Genomic DNA, 25778 nt, shown 5'->3' on the forward strand with positions numbered 1-25778 from the left:
CCCTCCATCACTGCCACCTCCACAAAGGCCTGGCTGGAAGGTGGTAGTCTGATACTCCTGCGGCAAGCGGCAGAGAATGGCTCTGTTTTGACACAGGCCGCTTGGGCGGTAATCCTTTAGTTCCAGGTTAACTCTCTCTCCTTCATCTCAGTGAACAAAACTGCATTGATCTCATCAGTCTCCACAGTGACCTAAGGATCAAAGTGCCAGAAGCCTTCTCTCTGCCTGCAAGGCTGTATGTGTGTGTGTGCGTGTGGACGGTTGGAGCGCCTCGAAGAGAGGGGAAACAAAGCGTTCATTCTGTGGCAGTAGATGTGATAAGGCCAGTAAGTAGTGGGGACAAGAGCGTGTGTTCTGGAGAGGAACTCTGCAGTCTGATAAGAGAAGAATTACTCTATGGCACATTTACACTAGATTAGATGCACTTCTCAGAATGTGAATAAATATACCAGCTGGAGGAGATTGGAGCAGTGGTTCTCAGCTGGTTTTGCTTTAGGATGCACATTTTGATGCTGAGGTTGCATTTTTATGATCAAAAATACCTTAAAAACTAAAAGTTTACTAAAACCTTTAGTAAAGTAACTTTTAATGAACACTTCCGTTCAAAGGTTTGGGATCAGTAAGATTTTATAGTTTTTTAAAGAAGTCTTTTCTGCTCATCAAGGCTGTTTATTTGATTAAAAATACAGAAAAAACTGTAATATTGTAAAATATTATTGCAATTTAAAATTGTGGTTTTCTTTTTTAATATACTTTAAAATAGAATTTATTCCTGTGATGCAAAGCTGAACTTTCAGCATCATTGCTCCAGTCTTCAGTGTCAAATGATCCTTCAGAAACATTCTAATATGCTGATTTATTATCAGTGATGGACAGTTGTGCTGCATAATGTATTTTTTTGGAACCTGTGATACTTTTTCAGGATTCTTTGATGAATAAAATGTTAAAAAGAACAGCTTTTGTAGCAATATACACTACGTTCAAAGTTTGGGGTCAGCAAAAAAAATTTTTTGTTTCTTTTAAAGAAATTAATACTTTTATTCACCAAGGATATGTTTAATTGATAAAAAGTGGTAGTAAAGATTTCTATTTTGAATAAATGCTGTTCTTTTTAAACTTTTTATTTATCAAAGAACACTGAAAAAATAGCACAGGTTCCAAAAAAAATATTAAGCAGAAAACTGAATTTTCTGAAGGATCGTGTGACACTGAAGACTGGAGTAATGGCCGATGAAAATTCAGCTTGGCAACACAGAAATAAATTATATTTTAAGGAATATTAAAATAGAAAACTTTTAAAAATTTTCTGATCCAAAACTTTTGAACGGCAGTGAATTTTAAAATGTAATTTATTCCTGTGATGGCAAAACTGAATCTTCAGCAGCCATTACTCCAGTCTTCAGTGTCATATGATCCTTTCTTCAGAATACAAACATACTGACCGCAAAATTTGGAATGGATACTGGATTAGTGAGGGCATGTCATGCAAACTGTGCATGATGGGGTTTTCAGTGGCTGACGGTGATACCAGTACTAGAAAGCAGGATTTTAGATGGTAAATTAGATGTACACAAATGCACTGAGATGAAAAGAAATATTATTTTAAGCTTAATTTATTCAGAAACAAATGAAAACTCTAAAAAATGCTGGTTTGAAAACAACCCAAGCTGGGTTTTCATCCTGCGAAACAACCGCTGCTGATGCAGCTGACTGACATTTCATCCTTATGTTGCGTTGTGTAAAAAATACAATTTACAACACAGTAAAAACTTTATAGATTAAATAAAATGTATACAAACCTTTATTTTGCTTAAGAAGCGCACCTGTCTCTCCTGTAGAGGTCAAAAAGCCGGCTTTCTGACTGTAACTCAGCAGCTGGGTTGTTTCGTCGAAGACAAGCTCAACCCAGCAGTTAGGTAGAAAAAATAACACAGCGTTAAATGACCCAGCAGCTGAATTACAGAAAAAAACTATATTACAAATAACCCAATAAAAACACCCAGCATTTGGGTTAAAAATATAACCCAGTATTTTTTAGAGTGCATCAATCAGACATGATTAAAAGTCAAAGAATCTCAAATACTGTATGGTTTAATTAAAGGAGAAGTCCACTTCCAGAACAACAATTTGCAAATAATTTACTCACCCCCTTGTCATCCAAGATGTTCATGTCTTTCTGTCTTCAGTCGTAAAGAAATTATGGTTTCTGAGGAAAGCATTTCAGGATTTGTCTCCATATAATGGACGTCATTGGTGCAACGATTTTGAATTTCCAAAATGTAGTTTAAATGCAGCTTCAAAGGGCTCTTAATGATCCCAGCTGAGGAAGAAGGGTCTTATCTATGAAACCGATCGGCCATTTTTTTTCGGAAAAAAAAAATTTGTATACTTTTTTAAGCACAAAAGATTGAATAACACAGGCTCTGGGGTGCACGTTCACAAACAAGACAGTTTATAGTGTGATCAGCATGATAAAGCAGTAGATGTGTTAGGGAAGTAACACGTAACATTTTAATTATATTTTACTAATATGAATGAAATGACTCGAAAAAAGATTTGTTCATTTGAACAAGACTCAAAGGTCATAGTCGGTAAAATGATCCGAACTTCTCATCACTGCTACGAATCACGTGTAAGTTCATCGTCTGTGTACTGAGTACGAAAAACTCCATCTTATTTTCTCCCACAACTTCAGAATCGTCTGACATCTTTGTACCTTTTTGTTTGCAAACAGCGTTTACAAACTTACTTGCACTTTCTTAGTCTTTGCTCGTTTGTTATGTAAACACTGGGTCTGTAGTTCCACCTACGTTGCGTGTGACCTTTCGACGTGATTCAATAGTATGTATCGTTGTGAACGTGCGTCCCAGAGCCTGTGCTACATGAGCTTTTGTGCCTAAAAAGTATACACATTTTTATTTTCCGAAAAAATTTAACGATCATTTCGCTAGATAAGACCCTCCTTTTTTGTCTGGGATTGTTTAAAGCCCTTTGAACCTGCATTTTAACTACGTTTTGGAAACTCAAAATCGGGGCACCAATGAAGTCCATTATATGGAGAAAAATCCTGAAATGTTTTCCTCAAAAACCATAATTTCTTCACGACTGAAGACAGAAAGTCATGTTCTTAAGTATTAAGTAAATTATTTGTGAATTGTTGTTCTGGAAGTGGAGTTCTCCTTTAATCAGCCTGGCCAATAAATCGGTTTATTACTAGTCTTAGCTGTGCTTGATTAGTTGTGTTTTTGTGTTCTTTTTGTTATCATTTTTGGCTCTTGACATGCCTCGTTAGAACTTGATTAAAGCTATAGCAACAGCAAAAAAGCCAAAATATTGATAGCGGCAAAAAAGATAAGAGTAACTATAAAAGTGCAGAAATAATTGTGCAGATAAATAAATATTTAGACAGAGATGTTTGTGGTCAGGACTCAAGTTATCTAAAGTTATATTAACGAGATAACAGGCAAAATCTTGTGGTAAATGTGGTATTAGTTGTGGTCTACTCTATATAAACCAGACTTAGAGTGCTTTTGGTGTTTTGCCATCCGGTACAGTGCTGAGCCATGAGACTTATCAGACGTTTACAGGGTGTGGCATTTCCCTTGTCAAAACTGGCTGTGTCATAAAAATAACCATGCTCTATCTTTTGACAAACAAGTGCAATTTTCTCTTAGCAACATGAGAGCAAATAATGGATAGGCTGTGCCTCTATTCCTCTCAGAGAGTGTGATTCCACAGCATGGCTGAAAATAAACAAAGCCAAGCCAGTTTAATCTAACTCGCAGGCCATCTTTGTCTAATCAATTTAGCGAAAGTTAAACATCAAACGCCAGCTCTTGGCCGCAGCTCAGCGTGAGGCAGAACGGATGATTGTTTTATCAGGTGGAATTCTTAGATAGAGAGACTGGAGCCTCGCAAACCCAAACATGAAATTTTGACGAGGTGAAGGGGACAGTGACAACACCGCCACCTCCAGCCTGAAAATCAGTTATAACAATAACTAATGCAATTCTCCATCATTTGATCATTATTGTATTGTTTTATCATCTGCATTCTGCAGTAATAGCACCATGTTTGCACCAGGGGAATTGCACTGCAAAACATTACTTGTTATTTAAGTCTTTCTGCTAATATTTTAAAAAAATGTTTCACGTTAACCTCTGGTTTCACAGCCTAGTCCTAAACTAAAATGTGACCCTGGACCACAAAACCAGTCTTAAGTAGCACGGGTATATTTGTAGCAATAGCCAAACAATACATTGTATGGGTTAAACTGATCGATTTCTTTTTTATGCCAAAATCATTAGGATATTAAGTAAAGATCATGTTCCATGAAGATATTTTATCAATTTCCTACCATAAACATATCAAAACGTAATGAAGAAGAACTTTATTTGGACAACTTTAACTGTGATTTTTTAATATTGTCATATCCTAACAAACCATACATCAATGGAAAGCTTATTTATTTAGCTTTCAGATGATGTATACTAGGGCTGTGACGGCGGCAGTTTTTTTCCACCGTGGTGGTAATGGTCCAACTACCGTCGGTGGCGTGGTGTTGATATATAATTTTGAAACATAGCAAACGTGCGGTTTATTTCAGCCTACATAACACTAAAGTAAATGTCAAAGAAATTATACAGTTAAATAAGAAAGTAGCCAAATGCTGGGTCTAAGAACGGTAAATATTAAACAAACATTCGTTGTATAAATTCGTAACAACCTCGCCCAACCCTGGTCCAACGGTTCTTTCCTATTACACTGTAGCACCCATTAAAATAGCTCAGTTTTGTTTTTTAATAGGAACATGGTTATATTTCTTTTCGTTTCTTTATAAAGTTAATTTAGAAATATGTTTGGAACATTTTTGTTTGTTAAATTAAGATTTTTGCAGTAACGAAATTAAAATTTTAACATAATGACCAAGCGACCAGAGGCAGGCAGTGAGTTGATCACAGCCTATGTTGACCGATTTTGCCTTCTCAAATCATTACGACTTGCCTAAAATAAAATCTTCAAGCATATCACAATGTTATTTGATGCGCATACAATCGTTTGTTGGAGAGGGGAAGCGAAATGCACTTTGCAGGACATGGAGGTGCCAGCGCAATCACTTGCAAAAAAATTTAAATACGCTGTAATCTTTGCTCATAAAGGTAAGCGTAATATATCATCCGGAACTGTAAAGAGTGCAATTTTATTTGCGTGCACTCGCAATATCAACAAAATGTTGTTCTTTTGTAAAAATAAAGAAAACAAACAAGATGCGAAGGTACTTGTGCTTGCTGCTGCTGCCGGCGGGGACACTAAACATGGCCACGGCAGAATAATTGTTGCAGAAACACTGTATTTTATGCTTGTTATAGATTGTGTGACGTCACGTGCAGTACTGCCAGTGGCAATTGACCACCTATCAGTCTGAATATCAGTCTGAGCTGTTTCAACTGAAACTTGCACTGACTGCTCTTAAAATATATCAGTGTCTTTGTTTTGTCTCAAGATGCACACCAGTAAAGTTTGGCATGTTTATTGAAATTACTTAAATGTCCTAACTGAACTATGGCCTAATCCCGGCTTAGTCCAAGCCCTATCTGTGAAACCAGGCCTAAAAGTATCTAAAAGTACTTTAAAGAGGATACATTTACTTGATGAGCAAAACTGTGTAAAATATTAAGACTTGTACTTATAGATTGTATCTTGAAAAGTATCTTTTGCTATTATGGAAAGTAAGGATGTGACCAAATTGTGAATCCGTATTCGGAAAGGAACGGAAAATTAACAACGCATTCCATGGAGCCTCAGAGGGACATGGCAAGCGTTAGCCTGTTACAGTACTTTCACTTTCACTGTTACTAAAATTTCACTTACCAAATAAACAGAGTAAGTAGAGATGACTGATAGGACGATGGCGAATGATTTGCAGAACACGACTGACAAACATCTAATCTTAATTAAAATTAATTAAAAATGTATTGATCTTAAGTAAATTATACTGTAAGTAGGCCTACTGCCGTGGTGATCACGAATCTTGAGAGTGAAAGTAAAATGCAAGTGCACATTCAAATGCACTTTTTTTAATGCCCCTCATATTAATAACGGCTCCCTGATGCCCGCAATTTATATATAGTATAATTACCCATCGATATAATTGCAAGAGAAAGCATTGAAATATATTTTTTCCTCTCATCTTGTATTTAGGGGTTTCGTAGTACATGTCATTTCCTTTCTGCAGAAAGGAACATGTTCATGAACACGGTATGATTCATCCCTAATGGAAGGTGTAAAATATTTCTTGAGTCAGGACTATCCATGCTATAGATGGGTTTGTTTTTGTATTAAAGTACTGGTGCGTTTGATGTCCAGTGTGTACAAAAATTGTAAATCGTGATTGAAAATAAAAAAATCTTGAATCATTTTTTTAAGAGACTCGTGACCACAAGAATCTATCTCATGGTGAGGTACCGAAAGATTCCCACCCCTAATGCTTTTGTTCTGAAACACTCCACGCATTTGGGATCTTTTTTGTAAATTCGCTTCTGCGCAGGGAAAAAAGTGCATGCTTATCAAAAAGTGGAACCTGCGTCTGTGGTTGTCTTTAATGAGGTCAAGCTTGTGTTTGTGCAGGAGGTTTAGGGCTATCAGATTCATCATCCAAACTTGCCCCCAAATTCATAAAAGTACACACAAACACTGTGTGATGGCTATCGGTTGCCCTTGTGCTTTGATATGTCTGCAGAGAGAGCTGATGAGGTAGATATATGTGTGTTTACGCACTCAGACACAACCAGATAGACATCACAGTGCGCTAAAAGGGCTTCAGGGCTTCAGGTTGAGAGGTCACAGATCACTGAGCAGTGCTGATAACAGAGCTCAACAGATTGATCTGACCCTTAATCTTTACCTCATTTATTCTCCTTCAGCCATCCAGAAAGAACCAAGACGTAGTCAAACAACACACACAGATTCACATTTAGAACAGTGCCAAACATTCACATAACTCTACATTGTTTCAAACAGAGTGCAGCCGCAGGAAAGATCTTGCACAGACACATGGCAGTGATTTTATCAAATTTACAAGAAAATCTCTTGACAGCACAAATCTTTGCTTTGCTAAGCAAAATTAACTGTTTCTCTGTCACAGAGAATGTGCAAACACTGCATTATTTCCAGACAACAAACGTTATTAATAACTTAAGGAGTTGTGATAGTTCACCCAAAAATAAAATGCTGTCATCAATTACACACCATAATGTCGTTCCAAACCTGTAAGATGTTCGTTCATCTTCAAGCACAAATTAAGATATTTTTGATGAAATACGAGAGCTTTCTGGCCCTGCGTAGACAGCAACCCAACTACCATGTTGAGGCCTGGAAAGGTAGTAAGGACATTGATAAAATAGTCCATGTGGCATCAATAGTTCGACCTTAATTTTACGAAGCAACAAGAATACCTTTTGTTCGCAAAGTGTGTTATTTTCGTTTTCTTTGCGCACAAAAATGTTCTCTTGTAGCCAAGTGCCAATACTTTTGACATCCTTTAAATGGACTAGTTTTCCAACCACTATCTTAGCCTGTTTCCTCATTTTCCCCTGTATGATTCCATATCATCTGGCTATCGTTCTCCTAAACAAACTCCCTGTTTCCCACCCATCTGCTCCCCTTCCCTGAAACTTCACATGGCACGCGGGAACACTGTGACTGTTATGTTTTGCTTATCTTGCATTATTTGGCATCTAATTAGAGGATGTTTTAGTGAACTAAAATTTTGGGAGGACTGTCAGTCCCATAATGAACTCTATCAATAGAGTCAACACCCTTTCCTTTTAACTGGGAATTGCTGTCAGCAGTGAAAGAGATAGATATACAGTACATAGAGAGCTGACAGAGTTGATTTATTGGTGCTTTACACAAAAATGTTTGAAATTATGAAGGTTTCACAGACAGATAGGCAGGAACAGCACAGTCTCCGCACAGGAACTGCGGTGTCTTGCTGACATTGTTTGTTCTCACTAAGGGTGATTTGTTGATTTGAATGGTAGGTTGCTAGTGTGTTAAATGACATGGTGTGATCGCTTTGCCATTACCCCCTGCAGTAATGCTAGCCTCTGTGCTGGGTTTGTACTGTGAGGTGCAGCTGTCTCGTATCAGAGCCTGTAGTTTCTTTGTAACTCAATCAGGCCGGACGGGCCCCCGTGACACCATCAGACAGCGGTTAGAGCAGAGGCCTGTGAAATCAGGTCCAGACTCACACTCTGGGCTTCAAACTGGCCATGCCTTTCTTTTCTATCTCTCAAAACATGATCATCTCAACCGCTTCGCTCCTCTGAGGCCTGGCTTTGGTCAGTATAACAACTCTGTTTGCAATTCAGCGGCAGTTCCAGTGGTGACATTGAGATTGAAGGAGGCTCCAGCTGCAATGTGTTTCCACTACAGTGGCTCTTCTAGTGATGTCGTAGCTAGTTGATTGGGTTTTGAAATGTGGCTGATGAATGCAGTGTAAGCAGACTAAATGAGAGAAGTCCCATTTCAGTGCAAGACATTTTGATTAAAAATTCTTAGGGAGGTAGGTAAATAAATGAATAAATGAATGATTGAATTAAATGAAGCATTTTAATAACATACATTTAGGATGCAGATAGGGTGAACTTTCATGCCATCTTTAATGCAAGTAATTTATTCCAGCAGATTTATGCTAAATCCTGGCTTTATTGGATGAGCCAGAAGTAATATTAAAAATAAAATTATTGTAATATTAAAATTATAATTATATTACCATACATTTAAATAAAATAAATTAAAAGTGATTAAAAGTAATTCAATACTAATGAATAAATAAATAAATAAAATAAATAAATTAAAATAGGTCAAATACTAATAAACAACCAAACTGTAAGAACAGGGCTGTCACTTCAATTTTGGCAGTTGGCAAGTGTGGAAGTAAGTTATAACATACAAAAAATTTGGTGCTTCAGCGGTTCTTTGGAGTGGTTGAGGTGCTATATAGCACCACTATTGTATAAAGAACCTGTTAATCCCAGTATGGATCTTCTGCAGTTCTTTAGTGGTTCAGTGGGGTGGTTGAGGTTCTATATAGCACTGATACTGTATAAAGAACCTGTTAAGCCCAGTATGGATCTTCTGCTGTTCTTCAGCGGTACACTCTTACAAATAAAGGTGCTTTGAAAGGTTCTTCACAGCGATGCCATAGAAGAACCATTTTTGGTTCCACAATAAAACCATTTAGTCAAAGGCTGTTTAAAGAACCACCTCTTTCTTACCTTTTTATAATCTGAAGAACCATCTGTCACAACAAATAACCTTTTGTGAAACAAAGGTTCTTCATATGTTAAAGGTTTTTTATGGAACCATTTAAACAAAAAAGGTTCTTCTATGGCATTGTGAAGCACCTTTATTTTTAAGAGTGTACTTTGGGGTGGTCGAAGTGCTATATATCACCGCTACCATATAAAGACTCTGTTAAGCCCAGTATGGATCTTCAGTGGTTCTTTGGGGTGGTTGAGGTGCTATATAGCACTATTACCGTATAAAGAACCTGTTAAGCCCAGTATGGTTCTTCAGTGGTTCTTATGGGTGGTTAAGGTGTTATAGCACCACTGCCATACAAGAAACCTGTTAAGCCCCTGTATAGTTCTTTAAAGGTTGTCTAACTCTCTATTAGTCTCTTAGTTTAGTTGGGGGTAAATGGTTATAAAACTGCATTAAAGTAAAGTATTTGAAGATAACATGGTTCTCAACTATTATGCCCTCAAGGCCCCCGTGTAAGGAAATATTCTAGAGCCCCCACATGGGACTTTTTGACCTCAGAAAAGCATAAAAGTGATTTAAAACAGATTTTGCCATTGTAGTAAATTCCCATTCACTGCAAACATAATGAGAGTGGAGTAAACTATCTAAAATCTACAGAGGAGAATGGGGTTCCTCTTATGGTTCTAATGCATCGTTTGATTTTTGTATAGCACATTTAGAGATAGGTGCTGTATAGCACCTAAAGTGGTTCCCCTATGATTGCAAGCCAATGAACCACTTTTAGTGCTCTTTAGCACCATTTTTGTTTAGAGTAATAAGGGCATTGGGTAGGAACATTATCCCACCGCACAGCCACCAGTGTTGGTAATTGCTAGTTGAGGACCAGAAGGTTTAAGAACCACTTTTCTTCAGAGGCACCATTTCAGTGGAAGAGAGATATGTGTGCTTGCAGTGAACATAATCGTCTGTACGCCTCATGTACATGCCGTATAGAAGGATGAACTAATTTCTCTGTGAGCATGTATCATGTTAAATCTCTGTAGAAATCTTTTGTAAACTATGTTGTATTGTTCAGTTTAAAGCATGCATTGCAGATGCATTACAGCATCGCAGATGGTGTTTCACAGAACCTGTGCGATGTGGGACTAATCAACACTCCCAATTCCCAGCACTGCCAATGTGTGATGCGAAGTATGTGAGCTCACCCTGGAGAGCTGGGTTTTTGGCTCATGCCTAGCCAAGGTAATTTGCTTCTCACCTTGGAGCAGTTTTGGAACGCCGGAGCGACTGTGTTTGTGCCCTCTCTGAATGACTCACTTTTTTGGAATTGTTTCTGTCTGATTCTGAAATTCCATGATTTTTACAACCTAGACAGTTTGTGCTTGAGCCCCTCTCCTTGAAACTCTCGACATCCCTTTCTTTAGACAAAACTTTCATTCAGTTTCTTTCTCTGGTTCTTATTGAAAGGCATAATTCACCCATAAATGAAAATGTACTCAACCTCATGTGATTCCAAACCTATACGACTTTCATTCATCGTCAAAGCACAAGTGAAGATATTGTAATGGAAGCTCAACTGTACTTGATGCACAATTGGTTCTTTCGGGAACTCAAATGTGCTTGCATGACACATGAGAACAAACTTCATTGGTTTGTGTATGAGACAAACATGTTTGAGTTTCCACTTACCATATTTAAGTGCTCAATGTTTTCTATGTGAATAATAGCCTAAAATAGATGTTCATGATATTACAAATCACCTTTCATAAGAAGATTTGTATTAAACCATTTGATTCATGTAGATTTTTTGATACTGTTTATGAACTTTTTAAACCGTCAAAACTTTGTTGTGTGGAAGATGATTGTATTTTGAAATAGGGGTTTAAGATGACATTAGGGTAAGTAAATAATGAAAAGCTACATAATTTTTTTCTTTAATTATTTATCAAATTGATTGATTAATCAGTTTTTCTTCTCCACTCGTTTCATGCAGATTGTATTTGTTCGTGAATGTCTGCTCAGAATGATCCAAGGTGGGCGGTTTGGGTAGATATTAGATGCTTACTGAAAATTTTCCACTGAGTACACAAAGGCAAGTGAATGGAAAAAAAAAATCCAGTGGAATAAAAATCGAGGGTCTCTTGCTTGTGCGTCTGAGTCCACTATTTGTCTGCCAGACCCTATGTGATAAGTACTCTGTAATATCTTCCATTCTCCATTCTCCAAAGGCCCAGCTGTTATGATTATTGCCACACTTTTATTGCGCTCATTGCTAAACACTCTTATTTGCTCCAGCGTCCTCCCACATCTGTGGGGGAGCTGTTCATTACGCAGCTCCGAGCGTTGGTCAGAGCTCACTTGAGATGTAGCTCAACTACCTGTCATTTAGGGCAGCGCATAAACAAAGCTCCACCCACAAACACATCTGCTTCCTCTAAAACAGACAGCTTGAAATGGAAATGTTTATAGCTGTTTTATCTAGGTTTAGTTGGAGAGGATCAGTACAAACTGATACTTTCCCTCAGTCCTAACAAAGAGGTGTATTGAAGATGCATTGCAGCTGAAGGGGGTGCTATTGAGCACTTTTTAACCACAAGATAAAAATGTGACAGGCTGTGATCTTGGGGACAAATACACGTAAGTGAAGACCACAAGTCTGCATGTCCACATCAAGTGTCCCAAGACATTTTAGAGGGCATATTGAGGATGCATTAAGACTGCATAGGGGGCTCTTTTGAACCATGAGAAAAATGTGACAGTGATTTTGATACATACAAGTCCTTTTTGAGACATGTCCATTTTTACCATGCAAGTGCGGTCTCCATTACCCTTAGTCATACATACTCAATAATGTATAATAAATTAGTTTAGAAATTACTACATCCAGTCCACAATTTGGTAACATAGTTTTAAAGGGGCTTATCAAGTTTGTATTTCAGCTGCATAGGGGACAAAATTAGTCATAAGTTGAAAATGTGACAGCCTTTAATCTTATGTATAGATGCACACAAAATAAAGTAGAAAGACCACATGTCCACATCAGGTGTCCCATTTGGGACATGTCCATTTTAACCATGGAGATGAGGTCTCGATTACCCAGAGTCATACTTAATAATGTACATTATTGGAGTCATAAAAGACATAAGGCTTTTAATAACAAGAGGTTGAATTTTGCAAGAAATGGTTTGGTTGGACATGGCCTTCTGGACCTGAATTCAGCTCTTTAGAGTAAGAATAAAATGATGTGTTTCAGTTGCAAGTACCAGTCGAAAGTTTTTGAACAGTAAGATTTTTAAATAAGTCTCTTCTGCTCGCCAAGCCTGCATTTATTTGATCCAAAGTACAGCAAAACCAGTAAAATTTAAAATATTTGTACTATTTAAAAAATAAACAAAAAACAGTTTTCTATTTGAGTATATTTTAAAATGTAATTTATTCCTGTGTTTTCAAAGCTGATTTTTAAAGATCAATACTCCAGTCACATGATCCTTCAGAAATCATTCTAATATTCTGATTTGCTGTTTAAAAAACATTTATTATTATTATGTTGATATGAGTAGAATTTTATCAGGTTTGTTTGATAAATAGAAAGTTTAGCAGCATTTATTTGAAATAATAAAAATCTTTTGTAAGATTATACGTGTCTTTATCATCACTTTTGATCCATTTAAAGCATCCTTGCTAAATAAAAGTATTCATTTCTATCATTTATTTCCCCAAAATTAAAAAAAAAAAAAAAAAAAATAGCTTTGATCACGGAAATAAATTACATTTTAATATATATTTATATTAGTAAAAATAGTAAAAATATTTTACAATATTACTGCTTTTGCTGTATTTTGGATCAAATAAATGCAGACTTGGTGAGCAGAAGAGAACTGTTTAAAAAACATTAAAAATCTTACTGTTCAAAAACTTTTGACTGGTAGTGTAAGGATACATCCAGTTTTCATATGCAGTTCATTTGAAATTTCCCTATCTTACATATTAAGTAACTACATCAAAGCAAGCAAGTCTTTGTAGCTATGTTTTGACTGGATTTACGATAATGTCATTGCCAGATTAAGTTTTCACTGTCTGATAGTTTAATTGACTAATTTAAGTGAATAATTCAATATTGGCTCTTCTGATGAAGTCGTGAGAATATGTTCTCAAGTGTGTAACAGTATTAGCCTGAGAATCAAGTTTAGATCAGTAAGATAGAGTTCCAACTGTAAAAGGAACTGTTTCAAACTATATAAAATATCCTGGTTGACCTCAGAGTTTAAAAGACAATTCTGTTTCATTTACTCACCATTGTTTCCTTCCAAAGCTTTTTTATTCAGTGGAACAAACAATGAAAAATTTTGTGTAATAGTAAGCTTTCAAGCTTTCAAAGAACACAAAACATTATAAAAGCATCCCTGTGATATTTTGACATTGTGTTAATGCTTTGTATAAAGTAAAACAGAAATTTAAGTCATTTTTATTTGAATGATTGCGAATTGAAGTGAATATGATCAGTCAGTGGCTGACAGATGAAGAGGGCCAGTAATAAAGCTCTAAAGGTGATGAGGCAGTGCTTGTTTGTCAGGTCAGTGTTGAGAGGTAGTTAATCAAACCATGTCTGGAATGGAGTTTGGTTTCGACCCCACTGCAGGTCCTAAATCAGCAGGTTATATTTGGCCCACTGGGCCCCGTCAGAGACTGCAGGCCCGGGTATAAAGCAGCAAAACACCAGCTAAACGTCTCCACAGAATCTGGAAGAGATTTTGTAGCATTTAAAATCACAGAACCCAAATCCACAGCTTTCTTTCTGTATAGTAGGGAAGTGTGAAAGTATATATTTTCAAATATTCATTTCACCGACTAGTCATTTTATTAAAAGTAGACTTTATGAATCTTCTTAAAAACGCTGGACATGAGGCAGCGGCCAGAGACATTTGTCTGCATGTCTCTAACATTAGGACAGCATTTGAAAAAGTAACACAGACTGAATCCAAGAAGCAATTCTGTCATGTAACTGGCAGACATTCAAAATATAAATAAGCTGAATATCTACTAAACATCTGTGTGTACTATAAATTAATATTAAAGCTCAAACTAAATAGAAACAATCTGTACAAACTATTCATCCTCATCAATCCAGCTGTCCATGAGCAGCTCTCTATTTCTCGATCCTCTTACTCAATTCACTATCACCATCTTGTATGAACAAAAGAGCCTTTGTGTGAAAGTTCAAATACCAGTGAGGCCATATATTGTGGCCATCCAAAGAAAAACACGGCTTTCTCAGTCACTGTGTGATTATCAGCGGGGTGGAGACATAAATAGCACAAACTCTGATAAGGAGTAACAGCCATCCACAGTGCTGCTGTAGTCATGTTTTTGGCACTAACATTACTAAAAAAGTACTACAGAATGCAGGCGAGGAGGGAAGGGAATGGAAAGTTTGGACATTTGGATTAAAGAAATGAGAGGTTTTTATGGCACTGAGGTTCAAAACCGCACATGGGGTCACAATAAATGCAAATGGAGTCGTGGGGGGATTTCAGTGAACTGTATTTTATTTGTAATATAAATAAAAGCTTTGTCTAGCAAGATTTTTATAGTCGTTGGCTAATCCCATATATGAAATATGCAGCTTTTATTGCGCTTAAAATATTATGTGAGATGTAGGCCAGGGCAAATGTTAACTCAGTGTTTGAGTGTCAGTGACAAGTAATCAGATGTAGAAAAGTAAAAAAAAATTGATTAAAAATCAAATAAAAGTAATATTTTTTGTACACCTTAAACACACACCAAAACATTATCAAAATAGAAAAGGCAATGTCTCTTTTTATTACAATGTTTTATAAGCATTTTATTAGCATGACTGTTTGTGATTTCTTTTTTAATATTTGCAACAGGTGTTTAAACTTTTTTTTTTCACATTTTGAATTATATATTGGCTCTTAAATTGAAGGTGTGAAATTATTATTAGGTGCAATTGCTCTTTTTTTAATTGTCTTTTTTTGCTGATACCCTTTGCATGTTTTTAAGCATAAGGAAGGTTCATTTCAAAGTTTCTTTTCAGGTAAATACTATTTTTAAAAATGTCTTGAATTATTCATAAATATGAACATTTCTGCTCGTTAAAAGTTTTCAAATTCATATAAAAGATATATATCATATATTTTCGCAATATACACTACCAGTCAAAAGTTTTTGAACAGTAAGCTTTTTAATGTTTTTTTTTAAGTCTCTACTGTTTACTAAGCCTGCATTTATTTGATCTAAAGTACAGCAAAAACAGTACAATTTTGAAATAGTTTTACTATTTAAAACAACTGTTTTCTGTTTTAATATATTTTAAAATAAAATTCATTCCTGTGATTTTAAAGCTGAATTTCTAGCATCATTACTCCAGAGCAGATTTGCTGATCAAAAGACATTTATTGTTATTATTATATTGAAAACAGCTGAGTAGATTTTTCTCAGGTTTCTTTGATGAATAGAAAGTTCAGAAGAACAGCATTTATCTGAAATAGATATCTTTTGTAACATTATAAATGTCTTTATCATTGCTAAATAAAATTATTAATTCATTTCTATAATTTCTTTCCTAAAAAAGAAAAAAAAAATACTGATTCAAAGTTTTTGAATGGTATAGTGTATAATGTTACAAAAGCTTTTTATTTCATATAAATGCTGATCTTTGAATCTTTCTATTCATCAAAGAATCCTGAAATGTAATGTAAAATGGACTTAACTTTTTAAATACTGATAATAATAATAATAATAAAATGTTTCTTGAACAGCAAATCAGCATATTAGAATGATTTCTGAATGATCATGTGGCAGTAAAGACTGGAGTAATGCTGAACATTTATCTTTGATCATAGGAATAAATTACGTTTTAAAATCTATTAAAAAAGAAAAGAGTTATTTTAAATAGTAAAAATATTACAAAATTGTACTGTTTTTTTTCTGTACTTCTGTACTTGGATCAAATGATTAAAAAAAGCTTAGTGTTCAAAAACTTTTGACTGGTAGTGTTTATTTTATATGATATCATGGCAGTTGTACAACCCTCAATTTTTGGATAAATTATGCTTTCAGAGCTGAATATTAGGCTACTGTAAAGTGTCATTGAATTCCCTAAAACATCCACAAACTTTATAATTTAAAAAAGTCTGAAAAGTCTTTCTAGCAGCTGAAGCTTTGAGGATTACAGCTCAGAGCCCCCTGTGTCCTATCTGTCTTTAGTGAAAGTCCTCATTGTCTTCAGCACTCACTTTCCTTCTTTTCCGTTCTCATTGACCCCTTTCTTTGCTGTGTTCAGGTGGCGTTACATCTGCGGCCCATCCAGTCCCTGCCTGTGCATCAGAAACCCCTGGTCTTCGTCCTGAACTCCCCCCAGCCCGTCCTCTGGAAGCTTCGGACAGAGAAACTGGCCTCAGGAGTCAAACGCATCTTCCATGTGAGTCTGAGTTGCTTTATGACTCTCAAACCATCTCTCTATCACGTCCCCGTCTGTCTCCCTATCCTCCCCAGCACGTCTTCTGGGCCAACTCCATCCACATTTTCTTAGAAATGAATATTCAGAATCTCATTCATTCCAAATCAACACGCATCTTTAAACACACAATTCATTTACACTTTCTTTGGCTCGTCTTACCTTCCCCAAACAAGCTTCTCCACTCCCCTGTCAGCAGAGGTCTTACTCGCTCAAAGATGCATTCAGGTGCCTGTACCCAGAGGAAATACAAACATGCTCACACACACACATCCATACACGCGTAAACACATCCCATGCCAACGCAACCATCTTTTAGACAGAGGCTTGTGTAATTGCTTCTGGCACACGCTCACAGGTTTATATTGACTGCTGTAGTCTGTGGATGTTCACTACGCTGCCTGACGGATGTTTGGTGGCGAGACGGTCTGAGGTTTATACTCTAGTTGTGGCTTCACTCTGTTCCCCACTGCTTTACCCATCGCTTTCACCACAGGAACACTTACTGCTCAGTGGGCGCTCTTTCGTAGTTTAGTTCTCAGTAGTTTAGTTCTCAGTTATGCATCAACTTTTATTCTAAGATGGAAAAATGGACACAAATGTAACTATTATTGACATGAAGTAAAAGTGAGTAATGAGTTATTTATTTTACTAAGTATTATTAATGTGAATAGTGTAGCTTAGGTCTAAGAAAAGTAAGAAAATTCCATGTTGAGATATCCAACATTAGGTTGGGAAATGTAAAAGTCTCCTAAGATCTCTATTAAAACTCTAGAGGTGAAATTACTGAGCAGCAGGACAGCCTCATTTATGAAACACAAGCAAAGCAGATTTTTGTAAATTGTTTGTAAAACCATCAACATAGTTTTGCGGATAGATGTGTATCCTCAATAGCCATGTGTTTACATGTACACAAATAATCTGTTTATAGTCAGATTGATGGTTCAGTTGGATCAAAAAGGCTTCATGTAAACACCCCAGCTGATCTGTTTGAGCTTGATTTGAATGAAATTTGGGTGGTGGATCTGAAAAAATCTGATTAACATGTAAATATTTAACTTGTAAATGTTTGAATCTGACAGTTTTCAGATTCAGAAACACCTTGTGCACATGCCATCCCACACTCTTAAAACCAATGCATTTACACTTCTTTGTATTTCTCCTCTTCTCTAGTTTGTTTCTTAACCTAGTTGTCAAATAAACCTGGCATTGCATATTACGAATACTGTTAGCTCTTTGACGAATTATTAGATCATTGATGAATCATTCCTCTTTTGTAAGTCGCTTTGGATAAAAGCACCTACTTTTGCAATAGGTTACAGATTACAACTTTCCCTTTTACGGTTAATTATTTTCAAACATTTATAGGGAGGGTTAACCTTACAGTAGTACTCCACAATTTATAATAAGATTATAATAAGTACATTTTAACGCACAGCCACCACAAAATCAGACTTTAGCACTTTTAAAAGCAGACTTTTTACTTTTTCAGACATTAAAACCAGACTTTTTACTTTGAGATCATACTTTGGGTTCAGTACAGATTTAACATCAATAACAAGACATAGATTACAATTAGGGATGTAATAATATCAAAATCTCACGATACGATAATATTGCGATATGAAGTCCACAATATGGTATTTATTGCGATATTTTTAAAAAAGACAAATAAAGAATTGGAAAAAAAATTAAATTTGTACATTTTAGTGTTAAATCATTTTATCTAATGCACTTTGAGAGTTCAAAATTAAGAGCTCCAACACATGTTCTTAAGAAAACTTAAGTCAGACGAAAAGTCAGTGAATTGACTTGTACCTGAACTTTGAGAAAACGTTGTTTTCACAAACACAAACATTGTAGCCCAGTTTGTGCTGATTACAGTGTAATCAGACTTTAGCCATTAATATGTTTTGAGGATACTGAAAAAAAAACACAAATGTCAGGGCATGTCAAAACTTCCCCAGGGCCCCAAAACATTGTATCACAACAACAAAATGCTGTGAATCTAAATTAAAGGAGAAGTCCACTTCCAAAACAAAGATTCACATATAATGTACTCACCCCCTTGTCATCCAAGATGTTCATGTCTTTCTTTGTTCAGTCGTAAAGAAATTATGTTTTTTGAGGAAAACATTTCTGCATTTTTCTTCATATAATGGACTGATATGGAGCCCTGGTTTTGAACTTCCAAAAGGCAGTTTAAATGTGGCTTCAAACGATCCCAAATGCAGTTTTAAACGATCCCAGCCCAACGATCAGTTATTTACATGAAAAAAATAGAATTTAAATACTTTTTATTCTCAAACGCTTGTCTTGTCTTGCAGTTCTTGAACTCTGTGTATTCTGACTCAAGACAGTTAGGGTCATGAATCATTCCTCTTTTGTAAGTCGCTTTTGGATAAAAGCACCTACTTTTGCAATAGGTTACAGATTACAACTTACCCTTTAATGGTTAATTATTTTCAAACATTTATAGGCAGGGTTAACCTTATAGTAGTACTCCACAATTTATAATAAGATTATAATAATTAAATTTTAATGCACAGCCACCACAAAATCAGACTTTAGCACTTTTAAAAGCAGACTTTTTACTTTTTCAGACATTAAAACCAGACGTTTTACTTTAAGATCATACTTTGGGCTCAGTACAGATTTAAAATCAATAACAAGATATAGTTTACAATTAGGGATGTAACAATATCAAATACGATACGATAATATCGCGATATGAAGTCCACAATATGGTATTTATTGCGATATTTTAGAATTTAATAGAATTTAAATACTTTTTATTCTCAAACGCTTGTCTTGTCTTGCAGTTCTTGAACTCTTGTGTATTCTGACTCAAGACAGTTAGGGTATGTCGAAAAACTGTATTTTCTCCCTCAACTTCAAAAATCATTTCAAAATCATCCTACATCGCTGCAGAAGTTCCGACCCAGTCTTTGGAAAGTGAACATGCAAAGAAGATCAAACACCCTTAACAAAAATGGTAAAACAGTGATATAGGATGATTTTGAAGTTGAGGGAGAACATGAGAACATTTTTCGACATATCCTAACTGTCATGAACTGTAACGAAAACAGGCCAAACAGAGTAAGACAAGACAAGCGTTAGGCATTAAAAAGTATAGAAATTGTATTATTTTTATTAAAATAACAGATCGTTATACTAGAAAAGACCCTTCTTTCTCAGCTGGGATCATTTACAACCGCATTTGGAATTGTTTTAAGCCGCTTTTAAACTGCATTTTGGAAGTTCAAAATCGGGGCACCATATAAAATGCTGAAATGTTTTCCTCAAAAAACATAATTTCTTTACGACTGAAGAAAGAAAGACATGAGTATCGTGGATGACAAGGGGGTGAGTAAATTATTTGTAAATTGTTGTTCTGGAAGTGGAGTTCTCCTTTAAGGTTTTTCTTTTCATATATGCATTATAACTATGCCATTGCGTGAGACCATCACTGCGGGAAGATTTACGCAGAAATTTATTCATGTGTTTTATGAATGAGTCCATTGTTATCTAGAAGAAACAGCTGAGATATTAAGAGCTCTCCTCCTGAGATTTTTCTTTTCTGCAAGTGTGCTTTCAAAAATCTTGCCTGGAACTTAATCAGAATACATATCTAACTACACACTTTTTTAAAATCTAATCTCTTTAGTATCCACTGAACTGCAGAGGGCATTCACAATCAGAAAAAAAGAAGAATTCTTTCATTTGTTTGTCATGGAGTTGTATAATCATGGAAACAATTTAGACACCGTTTTGACTGAAGCAGCGTTACTCACGAATATATAATAGGACAATGAGATCAGCGACTAAGACTCCCTGACAACATTATTGTTTTCCAGCCATCCTGTGAAACAGCACAGTGTTACTTCACTCCTCTTCACCCCAAAATAACAAGATGACAAGATCCAGGGCGTTCCTGTGCTCAGAGGAGAGCTGCAAAGGGGTTTAAGAAAAGACAGCCACCCCCCTGAACAGCCCACCATATTTAGTCAAGAGAGCACTAGGCTTAATGAGAAAATGAAAGTAGGCTCGTCAGGATCTCTGATCATAAGCATCGCTATCCAGGATGGGAAATTAATTTTTTACCTATCAGTCAAAAAAATTTTACCACACAATACTGCTCAATTGAAGAAAAAGCTTTAAATCTTTTTATGTCATCGCTCTGTGTTTTTGTCTTTTTCTTCAGTCCTCTATAAAATATATAAACTTAAAAAAAGTGAACAGAAGTAAAAAGAACCAAGTTTTTTTTGCGTTCACACTGCCTTGTAAGTGGAGTCACACCTCTTTTTGATTTTTGTTTTTAAACACTTTTATTTTTCAACAACCTCATTGTTTATCTTGCCTCTTGGAAAATACAAAAAAATAAATAAGTAAATAAATAATAGTAGTATTAGTAGTAATAATAAAAATACAAAATAAAATAAATAAATAAATAAATAAAAACAGCTTACGTTTCTCAGTAAATATAAAGATTTTTATGTTTTTTTTTCCTGCTACAGCATTTTCTTTTCTTGTCAAGGACTATTTTAATATTATTTATACACTATTGTAGTACTTGTATATTTGTTGAATTAGCTTTTCTTTTTATATTTATTTATATTTAGCTGTTATTTATTTATTTTTAGTACTGCAACCAATTTTCAGTTACTTGCTAAGGCAAGTGTGCACATCATTGTTACTAAATGAGAACTTCTTGTAAAGGCCAATCCGAGACAGGTTGCCCGCCGCCATGGCTGTTAAATAAATTATGCACCAAAATACCCACATTTGGCTGGTAGCGGGTGTTAATTTCCCACCCAGTTTCTATCACATGAGAAAATCACAGTGTAACGAGAGCAATAGGCCTCACTGGTTTAACTCTGTCACACTCTTCCTGCCTTGTGTATACAGTAAATATCCTTATGTAGCTAGCGGTTCTATGCAATAATCATTTTCAAATGTGTTTTAAAACCGTAGCATTCCAGAGGAATGTAGTGCTGAGAGCCACTATTATTTCCATGTGTGTAGATAAGTTCTGCTCCCCTGCTTGTGTTGTGAATGCGGATGTAAAGTGATTCTGCGTACTCAACTGAAATACATGCTTTCTTTATTAATGCAAGGGACTCTCCTAAACATGCATACTGTCAAAAATATGAATATCTTCATAACCCCTTTAGTGGCCACAGAGAGATGTCCAACTGTAATACACCCTACATTCTCTCTGTGTGAGTCAGTCCACTTTGACCATGTTAGATTCGATCTTTCTTCCAAAATTCAAAACGCTTGTCATTCATCACCTGGGTGTGGGAAGGGACTATGCATTCTGTAAAACTGGCCGTTAAAATTTTTCAGTCTTGTTGCATGGCAGAATGACACCAAACCACAGTACACCAGGTTTTTTTGGGTTGTGACCGAGGCTCGGGTTTCAGATACTGTTGAGATTATGGATAAGAAAAATGTAATATCACGCTAGGCCGCAAACTGAGTTATTTCCTGTAGAGACTGGATATTTTCTCATGTCGGGTTCATGTAATTTCAGGCAAAATATATTTCAGAGGAGAACGTGCTGAGGTCATCCTTGGATGTTTATTAGCAAGGCGACGCTCTTGTAAATGTCTAGCTTTGTATGTAGTGCTATTAAATATTATATTTATGCTTTTGGCAGAGCCCAGGGCAACTTACGAGAAAAGATGATGTTGATGATGAAGATTGTGTTTGCGACAGAAGGTAGCTGTGGTTAGGCCAAGACAGATCCTCAGAGTGCTCATAACAAATATGATTGACTTGTTAAATGCAAGTTGAGTGACTAAAATGTTACAAATATGTCTGCTTTCTTTGATACCTCATTTTGGCTGTATCTAGGGCAGTATCATATGTTTCATTTGTGGATAAGGTAATCCCAAAATACAATATGAAAGATATATCAATGATGAATGTCAACCCTCTAAATGTCAAGTAAATCACTTGCATATGCAAAAAAACTTCGCTCTAGGTGACTATAAAATGCCTCTCGTTAGCCACTGGCTAACAAATTGTTAGATTTAACTTGCCATCGATTGAGGCTAAGAAAAAGGTTACCTCAGATATATTTTCACCCGCTTACACTTGAACACTTGACTAGAGTTTTGGAATTTTTTGTCTTTATAGTGAGCGTACTAATACTAATGATATCAATGGATGCACAGCATAACAGCATAGTTTGTAGGCAACCGATTCACTGAGAGCACTCAGTATTTCTCTCAGACACACTCAAAGAGAGAGAAAGCATACCACATAGAATTAAATATAGAATAATCTCACTGTGAAATTGATGAAAAAACATTAAATCTTAGATGTTATCGCTCTGAGTCCTTTATGAAATAACTAAACTTAAACGAAAAAGCAAACGGAAGTAAAAAGAACCAAGTTCTTTTTGCATTCACACTGTCCTTGTAAGTGGAGTCACACCTCATTTAGATTTTTTTTAACACTTTTGTTTTTTAAACTCATAGTTATTGCTTATCCTGCTTCTTTTGGAAAATAATAAAAAATAAAATAAATAAAACAACAACAATAATAATATAATAAGAAGAAGAAGAAATAAGAAAACGAGGTAATTAATGAAAACATAGTTTACATCTTTCAGTAAATATAAAGGACACACAGTGCACACACATATATTAGGCAAACTCAAACTTTTATTTTCTATGCAATTAATCGTTTGACAGCCCTAGTTTATTTAGATTTTGAATTAGCTTTTATTTTTATATTTATTTATATTTAGCTTTCTGTTTTTTTCAGGGTTTTTTTTTATTTTAGTACTGCAACCTATTTTCAGTTATAAGGCTATAATTTCTAAATAATTTCTAATTTCTGCTTAACTTTTTTACAATCTTTTAAAAAGCTTTATTTTAATTATTGAAAATCATTTGTAATACTATTAGTTTTAGTTAACAATAACAACACTGCTCTTGTCTACATACATTTATATTCTACACATAGAATATTCTATATTCAGTTCTTTCTTTTTCAGTTTGTAATTGTTTTGCAATTAAAAACAAGCAGAATCCCAGCTGGTTCCTGTGGTAGTGGGCGTAAATGATGCACATTTGCCAAGCAACAGTAAATGTCACCATACCTTTAGTGTAAATAGCATTTATTGCTATTTGTACTTGGTGTAAATGATGCACATTTTGCCAAGCAACAGTAAATGTGACCTCACCTTTAGTCTAAATAGCATTTATTGCTATTTGTACAGCCTCTGCCTAAAAATGGCATACAAAATTTAGCAACATGCTAATATCAAACTATTGGTGTTAAATGTTAACATTAATAAGTGAGAAACTATTAATGTTGCTTTGTGTGTTATATTGGTGTTGATATATTGGGCATTTCAAGATTCTCTCTCTCCCTCTCTCTCTCTCTCTCTCTCTCACACACACACACATTAGCCACCATGCTCTTGAAAAGTGAATTAATCATTAGTTTTGACTGATAGCACAGGAATACTGGTTCCTTATGTGAGCTGATGATGTGATCTGCTGGCTCTTTTGTTGCAAATGGGAACTTTACCCAGACCCCATGTCTCCTGGAACGTCTTAATAACGAGTCAGGACTATGAAAAAGGACCTGATCCCACTGTTGAGCTGTCAGCACGTACCTTCATCCCTTACTTAACGTCTTCCTTTTGCTCTTGGCTTTGATTTTATTAGTCCAAGTCTCATGATGACATCATCTGAATACACACACGCACACACAGCCCTCACAGTTAGTGTGAGATCAGCCAGGGCAATGAGCTCACACTTTTTTTTTACTAGAAGAACCTCCTTACCAGGCATCCTGACACACTGACAGAATTCATCCTTTCGTAGAGCAGCTCACAAACACACACCCTGTTCCATGCCGGAACTATTTCCGGCCCGACGCTCTGTGAAGTGAACTCCGTTCCAGCACATAGCTGCAGCAGATGGCTCAAGAGTGTGTAGCGTCAGAGCCAAGTCTTGTGTGATTTTGTTTAAAACCTACAAACATGGCTGGAGACGAAGCAGAGGGTTTACATCTGCTTATGTCTACGCACAAATCAACCCGACTAGTTCATCTCAGCTACTTCAGGGTCAATGACATCAGCTCATGTTCTGTTTGAATCTTGAGAGGAAAAAAAATCATTCATAAAATGACATCAGTAAACCTGTTTTTAATTTCTAAACTTGAAATTCAATGAAGTTATGCATGCCAGGGTGTTACAACTGTCTTATGGGGGGAAAAAACTCATTCAATGAATCAAAAACTGAATAGCTCAAGTTTGGCATCGTGTTGAAGTGAAAAATATATTTAAAGACTAAAAAAAATATATAATAATAATAATTACGACTTGGGATGGAAAGAAAATATATTATTGCACTTGATGGGTACCCTACATGATATTTAAACTTTTGACAAAAATAGTAGAAAAGTTTTTCAAAAACCACATGAATGCAAAGAGTACATTTTCTAAGAACTTGGCGCAATTTAAACTATATTTTGGAAAGATTTTACTTTCTCTTTATTTTTCATTGACCCCGCAACCAGGTTTCTACCTCTCAGGCTCTCAGAGTTGGCCCTGCATTTTTATAGTTGAATAATGGCTTTATAAGGCTGGTTGTCTGTGGATAAGGCCTGCCAAGCCTTGTTTTCTGGTTCCAGCACTTGGAGGTCCAAAGAGGCAGATGGGAGTCCTGGAGTCTGAGCAGAAAGCTGGTTTTTGCCTGCTTTGTATACATCACCCGGCCCTAAAACAAAAGCCCTGAAATCCAAACATCTCAGTGTAAAACACAATCCCTGTGACGCCATTGCCAATTTACCGCCAGTCGTGAAAGAGCCTGAAGGGAAACATTGGTGGGTGCTTGTATATCAGAATCATCTTGAAACAAATATTGTTTTTTTCTGAAGAAAACCAGAATAGTTGACGTATGTTCTACTTTCTTTGCTGGTGATCAGCATGGGTATTGTCACGGGGGCGGAGCAAAGCGACAGACACAGTGGGTGTGACGTCAGGCCTCGGAGAGGCTTTTATTAA

General features: G+C 35.8%; 1 protein-coding gene across 1 annotated transcript in view; it reads left to right on the plus strand.

Moving 5' to 3' along the window:
* tgfbr3 (transforming growth factor, beta receptor III) overlaps positions 1-25778 on the plus strand; it is a 136493-nt gene that overhangs the window by 59466 nt on the left and 51249 nt on the right. The window contains exon 4 of the mRNA XM_051112327.1: positions 16574-16711. Coding sequence (XP_050968284.1) covers positions 16574-16711 — 138 coding nt within the window. The remainder of the gene's footprint in view (positions 1-16573; positions 16712-25778) is intronic.

Source organism: Labeo rohita, chromosome 6 (genome assembly GCF_022985175.1).
Source record: "Labeo rohita strain BAU-BD-2019 chromosome 6, IGBB_LRoh.1.0, whole genome shotgun sequence".
In the NCBI taxonomy this organism is placed as follows: Eukaryota; Metazoa; Chordata; class Actinopteri; order Cypriniformes; family Cyprinidae; genus Labeo; species Labeo rohita.